Source organism: Plectrocnemia conspersa, unplaced genomic scaffold, assembly GCF_051122295.1.
Source record: "Plectrocnemia conspersa isolate PC_06_02 unplaced genomic scaffold, ASM5112229v1 ptg000001l, whole genome shotgun sequence".
NCBI lineage: Eukaryota > Metazoa > Arthropoda > Insecta > Trichoptera > Polycentropodidae > Plectrocnemia > Plectrocnemia conspersa.
Window position 1 is genome coordinate 12,131,606 of NW_028277165.1, and position 18,152 is coordinate 12,149,757.

An 18,152-nucleotide genomic window follows, 5' to 3' on the forward strand; every position below is an offset into this window, starting at 1 on the left:
TCAAAAAGTCGATCTTTAATAATTAATTAACATCTTAAGTGAAAGTTCTCTCACACTATATAGTAAAAATAAATATCCTGAAATAGATATTTGGATAAAGCTCAAATAATCTAATGTAGAATATTAAGCGCTTTAATGTTTTAATGTATTTTTTTATTTTCGAAACTTTAAATATTACATTTGAACGTTTTCAAGACTTTCTTTACATAAATACCAAAATTTGCAGCTGAACAGCAACGTCAATTGATTTTAAAGACAAGCCACAGAGAAAACAAAAATCGATCTGACAGATAATTTATTCCATTTGAAACAATGTTGTTTTAAAAGCATAAATTTGTGCTTCGAATAACTTTTCAGATGTCATTCTATTTTCTTCATCCGATGCTTTATCTTATCATATTTCCATTTTGTTTTTTTTAATAAATACAATCTCTTTATTCAGGGTTTCAGTTTTTTATACTTCTTTACCACTTAGTTTGTATTGTAATATACGTGATCTATCAATTCATATTTGTGTTGTAATGCTTTAGTGCTTGTTCTATCGATTGTGGAATTTTATTTCACACAATATAATTTATTTTCAACAGCAAAGTTTTTGGATGATATACAGTTGCCGGATTTACTAAATCATTTGCGATCGTTTCCAATCCACTCTATGGATAGTTGTAAATATATGTAGCTTTTTATTGCATCTCCCTCAAATTATCACTTTGGATGAAATAAAATTCATCATATTGCTTGAGACAAAAAAAAATTTGCACGAAATACAAAAATTCTTGTAAATAATTAATTTAGACATTCATCCTAAGCCCAATGCTTATGCATATGTTGCATCTGACGACACTTATATAGATAAGGTATAGATATCATATATGGTGCAAAAATAGAACCAGATGATTTTTATCTTTTTATGCATTAACACATTGAAATATACAAATTAGATCAACGTCAAGATTTCATTATTGATATAAAGTTTTAAACGTTACATTATAACTTAAGTGTAATTATTGAATTTAATACTTACTCATTAATTTAAAAGCTTAAAATAATTTCAATGCACATATCGGATTTTTTCACCCACTTCCCGTCCCAAATCGCATTTTCGATTCCGTCGAAAGGACTTCCTGGCGACATCTCTGGATTGATCAATTATTCCCCGGTCTATCTTCTGTTGCTTCCTGTTGGAATTAAGTAAGGATAAGACAATGGTGTGAGTCGGATGAAATACCTACTTGATTTGGCCGATGTGTATTTATTAATGAGAACGAACCGTTCTCGGAAGGAAGCTCTTGGATGACTTATGGCGATTTTGTGTCATGTCAGAAATAATAATGTTTGTGTAAGGATCCTAATAAATGACAAGTCATAATAAAATAATAATAAATTAATAATGAGAAACATATTACCATAATATACGTGATAATAAGATCAATTCATTCGTAATCTAATATTACTTTTATTTTTGGGTACGTTTGAGTAGGGTTAAATGTTAAGCAGGCAATAAATAAATTGTCTTTGTGACAAAAACATTTAATCAGGTTTATTTTTAGCGAAATATAGAATAAAGCTATACGTTATATTGTGTGCTACACACGTTTATTTTTATTGAACCATTTTAAATCAAAACAGTTTGAAAAACGGCCGTAAAATGAAATTGTCACAGTCTTCAAATTTATCACAGTTATCAAAGATCGAATTGGACTTATGAAGATTTAGAGTGACTGCTTGCCTGGACTAGATCGTACAGGCGAAGTGAAAGCGGATGCTTTTCTCGTACTAAAGATTGTTTCAACATAACTCTGTTTGACTGAATATATTTTTATTTCATTATATTTAAATTCGGAAACGACTTTTATCTGAATTGTACTTATACTGGCACTTCCATTACGAATTTGATTCAGCCAACACTTCATAAGTAATTTCCATGTGACATTCCTGACTTAGGACATGAAAAAATAAATCCTTGCCAAATCCAGCTACGCTAATCACCAGACACAGACGGTTAAAACCGCTTCTCTCTTCACTTCATAACTAGTCCAGATTCGATGTCCGAAATCCGTAGTTCAATCAAATTTTTAGAGAAAAAAATTACCGGTAATAAACAGCAAGTATATACAATAATTACCCGAATTGTTCGCAGACTTGTGGGGAAATCTCGTTACAAAAAAATAAAGACTAGCAATTAATTAAAAAATATTTTTTTAATAGATAAAATTTCAATATATATTTTATTGGGATTATTTTATAACGATATTTGCGCAATATTTTTATATTCTACAATAAATAAATTTTCTATGAAATCATAACATATTAAAAATAATTAATAGGATATTCAAAAGCATTAAGTGTTCTCAAATATGTATAGTAACGATTAAAATAATATTGCCACGATTTCACGAGACAACATTTGCTTAAATAAATATAAATATGTAGGTTATACAAATGTATCTCGTAATTAAATATAAAAATGCAATTGAAATCAATTTTTAGTAATCCAAAATCAAATTGTTAAATCAAATTATTAAAATCAATTATATATCATAGAACTTAATGACTTTCATGAAATAAAAAAATCAGTTAAACATCTTTGTGAAAAAAAAAGGGAAACATTTATGGCAAATTTTTGACTATAGTGATACTCGTATATCTATTTTCCATAACTAGTTTCAATGGGTTGGGAATATATTTGTCTTTGTATACTTTATGATCATACAAACTTGAAAAAAAAATATTAAAACATGAATATATTTTATATATTATATATAATATTTGTACTGAAATACATATACATTTTTTAAGGAAAATATTTTATATAAATGGAACTCATTATATAAAACAAAAATATCGATTGCGACTCTCTATTTAAATTTGTGTTTATATTTATAAAAATATTTAAAATAAGCAAATTAAAAGCTTAATATTATATATTATATTTTAAGCATTGCTATTTAATTTTAATTAAAAGCAATTTCGCTCTAATTTTTATTTTAACCACAATATTCACTAATAAACTTAATTATGTATATCGCTGCCCAATAATTCCTAAAACCATATTTTATGCTCAAGAGAGTACCAAGCTAATTTACTTTGTAAAATTATTATTATTTAATAATTTATTTATTTATACAAATAATCTAAATATTGTTTACACAAGATTATCCAAAGGCTAAAGAACCACAAAACAGCGACGTCAATCAGTCGCAATTCTCAAAATGAAAACACATACATTTACTTATTCTACGTGAACGAAGAAGAAACGTTACAACGTAACAAACATGGCGACCAATATGTCGCCAAGCCGTTTCGCTCTTGAGCCCTGCTCTGAATCATAAAAATGAAAGAAAGAAAGAAAGAAAAAACACTTTTTATTGCCGAGCTTATGATGTTTACACGACATTTATTCAACGTGAAATCCATTGAGCGTGATTTACGTTTACGTACCGAAATTACGATATAATGTTGCGCTGTTCGCGCAGAGCTTTTTATTATTTCGTCTTTGAAGGTGACGATAAAATGCAACTTTATCACTTTTATATAATAGATAAAAAAGCTGACATTGAATCAATTGTGTCAACATAAAATTTAGTTACTAATATTATTACACATCATCATCTGTGGCGTAATTTTACCTTATCTCAGCCGCCGCAGACTGTTGAACTGCGTCGTCTTTGATTCGATCTTGTGTTTAATTATTGTCTCTTTTGTTTGTTACTAAGGAAACAAGAGGATTCATTTTCAAATAGGTTTGTTTAAATGAATTTATATTTATTTGTACCAAATTTGCTTTCGCGTCGCTTCTTTTATTTAGTGCTATTTTGAAATTTTAAGAATCGATGGCGACAAATTCTAGGATAGTCACAAATATTCTGAAGTATCATTTATATGCTTTATGGCATTTTGCAAAAGCCGACAAAGATTTTGCGTAAATTAAATATTTGCGACCGAAAAGTTTTCACTGATATTGTATTGGTGAGTGCCCACACAAAGTCTTATAATTATTTGTAGCTTAATTTAAATAATATGACAATTTAAAAATTGTGATTATTTTGCACATTTTTCGATCTCGCGCAAATATGTCAGCTGTATGTGACAGCAGTCGCCGTGCGGACGTCGTTCACGGCCGCCGTCCAGGCGGCATATTAAATTTGTGGCAGTGTGGCCGCTACTCGGAAGTCGGCGACTTCAACCGACTTCAGTTAAACTTCGGTTCGGACAACTTCCACAGAGTGTAGTGCAAGCATTAGATTTTTTTAAATATGTGCGTATTAGTGCGTAATTTTTTATTACAAAATAACTATAACGACTTTTAATTTTTGTGACTTTTGAATGAATTACTCAGAATCAATTATAGAAAATAAATTTAAGAAAATATTCTATATGTAACTGTAAACTTTAATATATGACAGCAATATTAATTTTGCTTTTTACAATGTCGATAAAATAATATATGTAAGACAATATTTAGAATAGTTCTATCAATATATTATGAACAACTTTTATACCACTGTATTATGAGTAGGGAATAAAAAGTGAATGAAGTACATATTCGCATATTCTAATGTGTTCGTAATTTTATTCTTGGTTTTTACTTATATTTATTTAGTGAACCATTTATCACTAAAATAAATTAATTGCCTAAATATTAATATTGGTTTCTAATAATTATTTTACTTAATTATTAACTACTTGCATCTTCGTTAAACTTTTTGAATTTTATAAAATGTACATAACACAACTATGTGCGAATCACAGTAAGGCGTCAAAAGAACAATGCTTAACATACTTTATCAGAGACGTAATTTCAATTTTCTTAAATTATCGGAAGCTGCGATTGAATTTATTTAGCAAAATTTATGGAACATTTTAATGCAAAATTTTATCAAATTTATTGTATATATAATATAATACAGTAGCTTATATTATACATTAAGATCGGATTCGTTTCAGCGTTTGTTTTGTGCGTATTTGCATATAAATTAATCGCGATCGAGTTATTAAAAGAAAATATTTGCGTCTTTAAATAATAAATACAAAAATGTAACACGAACTTCACAAAAAAATTGGACGCACATCTGTTTTTGAAATAAGCATTAAACTTTATTAAATGGTGGGCCTTTTTTAATATTTTGTTTCGTTCAACGAGAGAATTCTGCTAATTTCGATCATAGTAGCGACTGCCGATAAAAATTGCCATTTTCTCGCATTTCGAAACAAAATAAATACGTATAAAGAATCAAGAATTTTAGAGTGGCACCTGTCACTCGGGTATATTGAGGGAGATAAACTGTATTGTTTAAGTATATAAATTGTTACATTTTAAGATGTTTTTTAAATTTCACTTGAGATAGTATAAACGAATATTTTATCGATTATTCCAATATAATATTTTATAGATTATTTTAATGTTCATATTTTTAAAATCTGGTGAAAAAACTGCATAATCAAATATTTGATTAGGAACCCTAATTGTAAAGTATGACTACTATAATACTGCTATAACATCGGGTAACACTTGATACAAAACTAATGATGCTTAAATATAACTATAACTCCTAAATAACTATCATTAAGTTAACTTTTTCAATACAGTCACTCTAAATAAATATAAAATAATTTTTCTGCAGTTGTTTAATATTAAGGTTTAAATATTATTATTTTTATTTTTTATTTTGTTTTTCAATTCATATATTAGTCTAATTCACGTGTTTTCGTCTTGCAGCACCATATGTATGTATGTAAATGTTTATATTATAAATTTCGATTGCTGTTGCTCGTGTTACATTTTTTTTTAGTGCACATTTTCATGGATGTTCGTTTTATTTTAGTAATCATTCATAATACATTTCAAGAAATGCAATTGTTCTGTTGTGCAGGTCTGCCTTGAGACGCAGGAGATGTCAAGGTATTTCATATTTATTTTCTTCAAAAAAAATATTAAAATACATTTAATCGATGTTTTAGTGTATGTATATAATAATAAATATTTAGATAATTTTTTTTATGAGGTATTTTTACATCAATCGCATTTCTTCGCGAGTAAACAGTCGGTTTTCTATATTCATCAAACAATGTCGCTTCGAATCCAGCCCTTATTTTCTTTAGCGACAGCAAATCCTTTGTGTGTGGGTATTTTTTATTTTTGTTCAGATTTATCCTTTCATCTTTCATTTCTCCCCTATTAAATTATATATGGGATCGTGCGAAAAAATGTCGCGAATAATTCCAAACTCACCTTGGGGAGGGCGCTCTCATATTTGTGCACGTTGTATGAAAACATTGAATGAATTTTTCAAACGCTTGCATTCATTTTTCACATTGTGTGATTTCATTTTTAACCATATACATATGTGGTTCATATTGTATATACATATGTGTATGTAATATATACATATAAATTTGAACCAAGAAGCCTTTTGCATAAATCATTCCCTGATACAATAGTGCCCGAAGCCTGTGTTACTAGTGAGAAACACTTTTGTCACGAATATCCACGATTTTATGTGCAAGCACTCTAAAATGGATGGATAAGTGTTATATTAAATATTTTATAAAAAAGTATATTTATGTTTATCTAATTATTTTTAAGAATTAAAATAAATATTGCATACTTTTAAATGCGTCAAAGTGCTGTTTAAATAATATGCCTTAATGGATATAGTTTGCGACGTTATTAATAAAATAAAATAGCAATACAGGTTGTTTCATAAGTATCTTCTCCTTTTAAAATTCAGGTTAAATGAGTAAAAAAATAAAACGTGTAATAATTTTAATATTACAATTATTCCACACATGTAAATCAATTTTTTAATACTTGATCTGAAAATAAATTTAGTTTTGGAAGCAATAAATTCATTAATTTGTTTTTGTGAGATACTCAATTTAACCAAAAAACTGGTGCAGAGATCTAAATAGATATTAGTTATTTGTAGCAATTTTTAGAAAAATAGTTAGTGAAAAAAAAAATTCATTGATATTTTTCTACCATTGTTATTCGACACATGAAGGCAACCGATGGCACAAAAATGAATTTTCCTATTCTAGAATCAATAATGATTGGCATATTGAGATACGCTGCATAAGGTTTTCTAAAAACAATTTATTAGGTACCCATATTTTGCTAGTTGACACCTTGCCATTTTTTTAATTGCTAAAACTGTTGTAGGCGACAAGTTGAGCTTTTATGCTAGCTCTAGCAGCATTAATTACGGATCTGAATCAAAGGCAGCCCTAATATCCTCACTAACAACTTCTAAGGACTACCCGTTCATACGTAGATATTAACTTCTATTGCTGCATAATGACCAAGTTGAAACTCATAATGAAAAAAATCATAATATTGAAAAAATCGAAACAAAAAGAATACCGAGCACTAATACGAACATTGTTAACGAACACCGAAAGAATAACAAAAAGTAATATTTTTTTCCAAATTTAAGAAAAAAACGTAGACTTATAGAAGAACTGATATTATTTTTATTTTTGGGCTGCATGTATAAATAGCTAGTCCTAAAACTGAATTTTCTATATTTAAAAAATATATATATATATTTCGATTTTATTAAAAAAATTCTTTGAGAAGGCTACATTCCATTTCAAATTTAAGTTTGAGGGCCCATGTATATATACATATTTTAATATGTATTCGATCTCTAAAAGTTCTATTTAATCTTAATTAGTTATATGGTAAAAATATATTCATTTTTCGAAAATATAACATAAAACAGACCCAATACAAAAACTTTATTTTTGGATAAATTTTTGCGATATTTTGAAGGGTATTTTTAGGGTTACTAATATATTGAAATACTTAATATTTTATATAATATTTAAAAGAAAATCATAAATTAGATTGTGTTAATCAATTGATTAATCGATTAATGTGGAAAATATGTTCATTAATATTTTATTCCAAAAAGTTAATAGAAATATATAAATATCAAGTTTTTAAAGCTCATAAATTTACACGTGTACTGCTTGTAAACATGCTTAAAATTTATGAATGTATTCCAGAAATTCGATAAACGAACGTGGGCGTATTTTTAGTGTGTATACCACCAATTGCAATTCTATACCTTTTTGTGATTTATAACTAATTTTAACCTTGTAATCAATACCATTACCGAAAGCATAAGAATTCGACACGTGCGTGTGGGAAGCGGTATTTTTCTATCGAATTTCAAAGTCACGTATACCGAGCTCTGAATTAATATACTTTTTCCAAGCGGCGGTTATCTCTAGCTAACTCGTTTAATAACGGCCAAAGCAAAAAGTGTTTCTGGCAACCGACAAAAGTCCCGAGGCACGATCGCAATAAAAGGGTTAAGATATATCAAAAACCTCATTTCGAGTCGCGAGTTAAAACACTCACAGCATGTTCCACATTCGCATTGTTTTCTGGTCCAATCGACTTTCATAAGATTAGTATAGTTTTTGGGTTATAATATCAAGACCCTAAGATTCAACTTGGAAAGAAAAAATATTAGATAAGTAAAGATACATAGTCCTAAAGATATCTCCAACGTATTTGATTCTGATTAAATTATATCAGAACATAACATTATTTATTTTTCAAGCAGTGCGTTTTTGTTAATAAAAAGTATGCAGAAAATCATTTTGAATTCTTTTACTTGATTTTAAATCGGTATACAAAGGCTTATAGCGCTCAAAGGGTAAATTCCGATTTTTTCAAAGTTTTCTTTGACAAAAAATCTCAGATTATTTACGACCTCTATTGCGAGCCATCGCAGTCGTAAAACTCTATCTAGTCTCATTTAGTGCCGTTTTTATTATTCAAATTGGTGCCGTTTGCGTCGCCATTTGGCTGATTGCTACCATACATACATAATACATACTACATACGTATTATACAATAAATAGTCGTTGTCCTTTTTCACTAAAAACGCATTAGATCGATTGTATGTTATCCCCTTCGCGGCATAAATATGACGAGCGTGACGTTTTTCCCTCAGACCGCATTCATAATGCATTTCATGTCTGGCTTGTATCGACGTAGCAAGGTGAAACGATGACATGATAAGAAGCTTTATGTCCGTTCGTTGTAAATATATACGTCAAATATGACTTGTATATTACGTCAAATATATAAACATACATTCAACTTGAAACCATAAATAAACTGTAGATAATAATGAAATATTAATAGACTTTATCTATTGAGATACATTGCACAATTGCTCAAAAGCTTTCAATAACCATAAAAACTTTTCTTCATAAGCTTGGTAACTCGTCTAGAAAGGCATCGCGTTAAATAAATATTGTTTGAAATATGATTTGTAATCATTGTACAGTAGCTCAACGTAGGAAAATATAAGCTATTACAAAGGAGTGATTCTGACATAAGAAAATGTATTGCTTTTATATAATACAACTTTGAATATTGCATGGGCTACTTTTAAACGCGTCACCGCGAACTTATGAAAACTTTTAGCGAAACTTAAATGGATGAAGCGAAAGTTGAGCGGAAAATGTGAGTTAGAAACTTGAAACGATATAAAATTACGTATGGGAAAATTTATATGCATTTAAAACTCATTCAATGCGATGATGTGCGTTATTTAATCGAACTTTAAAAAATAACCCAGGAATTCTTTAACAATTAATATTAACGCTAGAACGTACATTAACGTTGAAACGGCAAATTGCGTCATAATACGTGTTCCAATTGCATACAATACGTAATATAACGCCGTATAATGGACGAGGATAAAGTTTTAATGACACGTTCGCTGTACTCCACTTCAATATCCCTGGCGACCATTTACTTTATTACTACCTCAAGATTGGCGAGCAATGCTTTCGTCCAAAAGCGACACTGTATATATTAAATAAATGTGTTATGTTTATGTAACTACAATTAATCAGTAAATGACTCTTATTTTGATCTGCTTGACGTTTTGATATTTTATATCAATTAAATAGTATCGTTGCACAAGTTTATTTATGTCACAAAAATGAGATTTTTTTAAATATTTTAATCGATGGGGCAATAAACTGCTAGCGATAAATTGCTGATGGTGAATTGCGGGCGATAAATTAGGTAGGCTAGAGGCTTGAAAATTTCGATGACGAAGTTGAATTCAGCAATATTTACGTGATACCTGTCACATTAAATGAACCAAATTTGGTTCATTTAATGTGACGTTTATTAAAGTCGTATATCAAATATGAAAAATGGCAAATGTTGACAATCTTATAATGCAAAGAATTAGAGAAAAAATAATATATATTACAATAGAAACATATTTATTCAAAACTAGTTTCTAAATACCTCTAATTTATATAATTTTCGTTTAAAATAATGCATCTAAATTTTTAGAATTAAATTCCATAAATTGAATTGGAGTACAAAGTGCAAACGTCAATCATACATCATTCAATAGCGCTATTTTTTGCAATAAAACGAATCGTCAAATTTGCGCCGGAAAATTATGGATTCTTCCCTGCATCGTGCATTCAATTGCCTTTTCTGGCTTTGATGAATTATTGAAGCTGCAGCGACTGTCAGCGAACTTTGGCCATGCCAATCTAACCGTCAGGTGTGTCAGAATACAACCGATGACAACGCCGCAATCTAACTCTGGCTGACATGTCAGCAAACGAATATTTCAGTGCGGTTAAAACAAATTTAATTTAATTTAATCTCAATTTTATAAAAGATACTGAATTTCAGCTGATACAAAGTAAAAGCATTTGGTCAATTCACAAAAAACTGTTTTATATTTTAAATAGCAGTGAAAAATTCTCACATACAATTTAGGAAATACTATTTATACAAAGCAAATTTATTTAGTCTGTTTAAATAAAATAAACACACCAACGCTTACATATATTATTTTATTATTTTGCTTTTTCATTTTAATAATTTAACTTTTTTAATAAAATAATATACTTTTTCTTAAAAATAATATATATTGTAATATGTGGGGTAATTTTTTGTATCGTTTCAATCAAAGCATAACATTATTAATGTATGTAATTCGTAATTTATTACCTTCGTTATTATAACCAAAATAAAATAATAACCATAAGTATTTTTTTTTATTTTAATTATGAAAATATGTAAATAGTTCCATTTACTTAGTTTTCATATTTTCGGGTTGTGAGGCTGAAGGGTTGTGTATATACATATGGAAATATAGTTGCCACTATCAGGTAGTGAAATCGAAAAAGCTGGTCTTAAAAGTCTGAGAGTTTTCGTTGGTATGTCTAGTTAAATTATTAATGGCTGTGATCTATCGTGATGTGATTTTGTGATGATTATGGACTATCCGTTTATGTGCCTTATGCTGTAACTACTTGAAGTTGCGTCTCTGGCTCCCCCTTTTTCTTTCTTCGTCTGTCTTTCTTTCTTTGATTGACCGTCTACCCCCTGTGAGCAAATGTCGCATCTTTTATATTGCTGATTTGAGACAGTTCTGGCTGATCGCAAATAAGGATGTTGGTGGGTCAATTGCATCGCTTCTTGGACACACGAAATATGTTTGCATCCCAAAAACAAAACATCTAGATAGCAAATTTCCGCGGTATCTTTCTGCGCACATATTATTCAACACAAGAGTAGTTTTTCCGGTACTTGCGAAGAACTAATAGTGATTTATTTTTCGGTACGGATGTGCTAATTGGTAATCCATGAAATATTAACAAATAATAACGCGATTGTTTTGTTTCGAATTCTCTTTTTCATTGTTAAGCCTTACTTGATTTTTATTTGTTAGAAAATTGCATTACAAATTAATTGTGCAGGTGGGTAAAAACTCCAGAGTATTATTAACTTTGGCACTTGTTATTATTCGCGTTACACTTAATTAAAATTTTATTTTTCATACTTTGTCAATAGCATTGAATAATTATAATGATATATAAAAACTAGTTTAATTAGTTGAAAGCGTATTTAATAATCAATAAAATACGTTTTTAGGGTGCAGTGATGTTACGCAAAACCATTTATATTTGACTAATTTTTTGTTTAATGTATGAAAAACTGCGTGTAAATATAATTTTAAAATATATTTTCTCTGTTAAAAATATATATCTACAGTTTAAAATGTATTCATATGTGATTTTACTAAAAAAACATACGTTCACTTTGACATATTTTAGCTTAGGTAGAATCATTTGCTTATATTTATATGCATTTATCGGTTTTTGTCTATCACCAGTATAAATTTAAAAAATACAATAGTTTCCAATGCATGAGTATAGTAACCAAGTGATTTTTTTGCATAAAATCAAAATACTTTCAAGACATCTATTTTGGTATTAATTTTTTTCATGAAGAAAATATAGTTTTAAAATTAATTATAAATATTGTTTAATATTTATATAAACTATCATTTGATATCGCTGAAAGGTCCAATTCATTCCCCAGTGCCAGCATTCACAGACAGGTAATTGTATTATGACCGACGTGACAATATCCATTGTCTCAGTATAGTCATACATAAAAGGGACTGTGACATCTGCCAAATTGTGCTTTAATTCGTTTTCGACACTGGGAATTCGATCTGAATTTTCAAGTGTTAATTTTTGTTTAAGATAAAAATATATTTATACAATTACAACAAAGAATGATTCTAGAAATTGGTATAAATATTATTCTAGATTATTTATATGTTTTATAATATTGTAATATTATAAAACATATAAATAATATTTAATAATATTTTCATTCTTGACATTTTTTCGATAATATTAATAGGTATTGCGCATAATAAATAAATGGTTCGAGCCATGTTTTTTTTCGATATAAAAATTTATTTGATTTAAAAATCAAAATTTATGAGTATGAAAATACTATATTTGATTCCTGTATGTAAAATGCTAGAGTGTAATTGGTTTCACGACAAAAAATTCAGACAATTATATGACATTAGTTTCAACGACATTACAGCCTCAAACAAAATATTAAAAATTATTTTTTTTAAGAGAAAGAGTTCAAAAAATCGATTAATCGAGGGGTGACGAAAATTTTTATCATGTTTTAGCAACGTATATGGTTTTTATAACTACACGATAAAAAAATTAATTTGATTTGATTGGCTTACTTATATTTAGTAATCTGCGAAAGAATATATTACTTAATAATAATGCAAATTTTCAATCACTCTTTTACTTATAGATTTCTTGAACGCTCTTTCTTATAAAAATCACTTTGAATATCGTGTGGATCAATGTTCGGGTGGATCTTTTGTCGTGTACGTATAGTAGTTAAAGCCAAAAGTCCGTGGAGCTTTATCGTGAGACGAGGGAAATTGTAGGATAATTTTTAGCTACATTTTATAAAAAAAATATATGCTTCAAAATTTTATATTTATGTTTGGTTAATATTTATATCAAAGTCACTGACTCTAGAGATAAATGGGTTATTATTTTCTCATGAAATATTTTCATTTTATCTGAATAAAAATGGCAGTGTTTATTTAAATGTTAGAATATATAATCTACTCTATTGTGATTTTTTAACATTGATATAAGAGTATATATATATTATTTTAATAAAATAATACATACATAATGTTATATCAATACGCTTTTTAAAAAATTATAATTCGCTTGAAAAATTTTAGCTTTATATTTCATTGTTTACTTTTAAAATTGAATTGCAAAATAATCATTTACTCGATTAAAAAAAATATTTTACCTGATTAAAAAAATATGTTTATTCTTAATGTGTTTTTGTAACATGAGCGAAATTAAAATTCCGCTTTAAATATCATTAAAATATACATTTGCTGTGTAAAGTAATTTTATATTATTCAAAACACGTTTTAAATTTATGCAACATATTTTTAATGAAGTTTGAAGTGGGCGTTAGCGTTTTATAATCATCAAATAGAAATTCTTTTGAATGCCACAAACCTCGTTTTATATTTTACATACATATGTTTATATGATTCAAGAGAGTCGAGAGGTTTTGTGTTCAATATCTGTGATTAATCTCTTACGTTACTAGATTCGTGTTTATTTTTTAAATGATCGATGTTGGCACGCCACAAACATAGAAGGAATTAAGTTCTGGATCGTTTTTATATGAATTCTCGCATTTTCTCAACAGCGCTTAGACAAGATTGCCGCAACAAAAATTTCGATAGACAAAGTGGACGTTGAAAAATTGCCAAGCAAGAGACAAGCGCGCAGACACAGGGGGCGAAAGGGAAAAGAGAGCAAAATCTGTGCCGCGGAGGCTTCGTGGCTAGTGTGTCCGAACATAGCACAATGTTGCTTCGCCAAGACGATGACAAATGGTAATTTATCAACGTCAGAACCAATTCAATTACGATTCCATTCCCGACAACAAAGTGGCCGCCGTCTCTCGTCAGCGGGGGGAGACAGACGCAGTCTTCCCGTTCGTCGGAAGAGAATGACAGCAAACCGCAATAAAAATACGCCCGTGGACACTGTGGCTGCTTGGGAACATCCATCAAGCTAGGGGAGATTAACGCGGATGAAGCATGCAAATATCATCGGGGTAATGCCTGAGAGAATTGAACTGACAAACGACAGATTACAAGATGTGCTAATAGTCAATCAAGTTAGTATATATGACATGAGAGCTATACCTTAAATCCATATTACAGATAAGCACTATAAATAATTCAGATAAACTGCAACACAACGTTTTTTATACATAATTTTAAAATATGTTAAAATTGATTAAAAATTAAACCGAACTGAATATTGTGTTTCAGTATTAGTCGAAAAAGTTTTCTAGTGGATCTAGAAACAGACAATGTGTGAATATCTCTTAAATTTAAGTCTTAATGCTAACTAAATATATTAAACGGTCTTACGTTTTACACTAAACATAAAGTTTTTCATATTATTCTCGAGTAGATATAATTACCTTTCAGCACAAATTCAACTAGTGTTGCTTGGGAAAAGGTGTTAATGATTTGAGCTCTAATGCATAAATTCCCTTTAATTATAAAGAGGCTCCTACTTGCACGGAGGTATTTATTATTCAATTTGTGTTTATGAAAATGTAGGTATTAACTATTGCACAAAATATTATTATATTTTTAACACCATTCTTAGCATTCTGAATATTAATAATAAATTGCTATTATGAGATGCAGTTCAAAAAATCTATTTATTTGACATTTTATAGTTATAATATATAGTATATACTACATGTACATGTACACAAAAAAGCAGAAGTCTATTCACTTCATAATACTTGACCTAATTTTACAAAAGTATTACATCGTTTCAACGTAACGGAAAATATTGTTTTATTTCATGATATTTGATAAAAATCTTAGCTATCCAGATTTTTATTTAAATTTTGATAGTGTTAAAATTAAAAAAACTAGATTTTGCTTTCGTTGCCAAAAATGTTGAACTTATATTAATACATATAACCAAACATAATAACAACGATTAAAGAACTGCATTTCAATTGTTTTCCAACATTTTTTGCAACCCCTTTATAACAACTGCGCTTTAAAAAAATAAGATTTATAAAGCGCGTCTTTCTAAAATTATTAAAAATCGTAGGTTTATCGTGTGTTTTTAATTTTTTTCGAAAAACTTATTATATTTGTCAGACGCCAGGGACGTCAAGAGTTTTGTGCAATATCTATTTGTTAATCTTGGGTTATTATTCAGAGAAGAGAGGTCAGCGCATTTCTTTTTTCTTGGCCTGACCCCAGAGTTTTTTAATTTTTCTGATCGGACCTTAAATTAAAGACTTTTAAAACGGTCAGTACCGCACTGGAACAACATTTTCTGAGGTTGATACCTTTCCCGGTGGGGTTTTATTTAAGGCTTCTTCCATAAGGTGGCTCTTTATAGGGTCATCTAGAAGTCACTCCCACGCCCACATTTATGGCATTCTCCATTTCTATGGAGTGAGACCCGTCTTAGAAGATCAGCCAAAAATATGCACCACTTTATTTTCGGTAGGATGACGACCGCGCATGCGCAACTCTAGTGAGTTCATCTTCGAGAATTTGTGCCCTCAGATAATGTGCTCCGTAATTTATGTCCTCAATGGCGTGTTACTTACTGCTTTTTTGTGAACGATATATTGTAATTCTAAAATGTAAATTAAACCAGTGTTTTAGAATTGCGCCTCTACAGCAATTTAAGTATAAATGGCTTGGCATTTCTTATATTATACTTGAAGGAATACGGGTATTATCCGTTCTTGTTTCCCAGTGCTTTTATTTTGGGAGCCCTGGGATACGTTTCTTTGTTGACTCGCAGAAGTGTTTATGTAATTAAACACTTCTGGAAATTGCTCAAGGGCATCGTAGACAATCCTTCAGTGCTCGAGCAGCTTCAAATGTGGGCTCCTGAAGGTGGATATAGTTCTCGGTCGCGTCCACTATTCTTGCCTGTTAAGTGTAGAACTGGAGCACTTGCCAGCTCTTCTCTGGCCAAGGCTATTTATCTGCTCAATTCTGTCCATAGTAATATTGACATTTTCTCTTGCACTTATGGAGTTTTGGTTCAGTTCGTATGGGACAATGCACACCTGTTCAGGTGATTTGTGTCTGTTGTTTTGTCTTGTTTATATTTGTATGTATTATGATTCACATTAAGAATAACATGTAATTATATTATGCGTAAAAAGTAAAGCTGTAATTGACCAAATGGTAATATTGGTTTCACTGTTGAAAATTAATATTAAATTCTATATGAATCCCTTGAAATTTTTTTTGATCAATGCGGCCTATAAGATCCAAAAAGTTTTCCAAAAACACCCTTGCACTAAAGGATAAGTTTATTTTATTTTATATATAATGCACAAGAATTGATAAATATCTCTGAATATTTTATATATATTTTTTTATTCTCGTATTATACGATAATTTGGTTATATTATAGAATAATTTAGTGAATTGTTTTTACAGCACATTACCTATTTTTATAATAAAAAAATAATTATATATATTTGTCAAACACAAAATTATCATTATATTTTATTTCCTGGAGATTGCATTTAAAAATCGTCTAATTGTGATAAATCATATTAGAGGAGATAATTACTAGAAAATTAAATTACACCTACAAGTGTTTTTTATTACATTTTAACTTAACAAATCGATTAGTTAGTTAATGTTTTCACCTGCGATGTTAGTTTTTTTTTAATATTGCTCAATTTATATGCGTCTTGCTATCTTATCTAATACAATTTACATTCGAGTGAGTAATAGTTATGCAGATGAGAAATTGTTAGCGCCGGGCGTCGCGGCTCCCATTAGGCGCGGCCGATACAAAGGGCCGGAAAGGATGGGACTCCAGCGATGGCCAACCATCTGGTCGTGGCAGCTCACGTGGTCCCTTCCCCCATTGTGGGCCCGGCCCCGTTACAGAAATATAATTGGCGACGAGCAGCTTTTTTTCTCTCTATTTCCTTCCTCTCTTTTTCTCTCTTTCGCGGTGATTAATGGCACTCGGCACTTTTTCTTCGCGCCGGATAAAACGGCGTGTGATGTGCTATGAGGGGGGGCAAACAAGAAAAATGGTTTCGGATTGTATGCAACTGACAATCGGCCGATAATTTTTCAAAATATTCTGACGTGTATGAATAGTTGAAGAGGAATGCGCGGAAAGCGGAAAAATTTCAACGAGCTCGCGAAAACACCGCTGGGGTGTTTGTTTTGCTGACGATTTATCATTTGATTTTAGGTGGGGTTGGATGCGCAATTTAAACCAGGAATTGTCTGTTGATCTTTTAAAAAAGCACCGATCCATATGATTTTAATGTATGTATATTTATATGCACATACAGCGTAACCGATATAGCTTATTCGAACAAGAGAGATTAAAAACGAAACGTCATCCACTTTCCTCACCTTTCAAAAGTATATGACAAGACTATCCAATTTTAAGATATACACCACTTAGAAAATATTCCTATGAATAAAATATCAAAGATAATTTATTTGACTTGCTAAAAATTGATACCTTAAATTGATATAGTGCGTATTTATTAATTTGTAAAGGGTCGATTTAAAACTTTTTATGTAATAAAATACTCAAAAATATATTTTTATTAAAATATCATATTTTACAATTTACTACAACTAATCATTTTAAGGCCGAAGCGGTGTAAAATTTTAGCCAAAATAGACGCCGGAGAAGCTGGAAGCAATTTATTTTATATATATAAATTACCACGTAAA

General features: G+C 29.6%; 1 protein-coding gene across 5 annotated transcripts in view; it reads left to right on the plus strand.

Moving 5' to 3' along the window:
• The window catches only part of LOC148238880 (uncharacterized), a 413,987-nt gene that overhangs the window by 302,869 nt on the left and 92,966 nt on the right, over window positions 1-18,152 (plus strand). The window contains exon 4 of one of the 5 annotated variants that reach the window (XM_088181606.1): window positions 5,874-5,904. The exons of the other annotated variants lie outside the window; for them this stretch is intronic. Within the exon in view, the coding sequence (XP_088037732.1) occupies window positions 5,874-5,884 (11 nt within the window). The 3' untranslated portion in view covers window positions 5,885-5,904. Of the gene's footprint in view, window positions 1-5,873; window positions 5,905-18,152 lie in introns of those variants that run through there. 5 annotated transcript variants of the gene reach the window in all.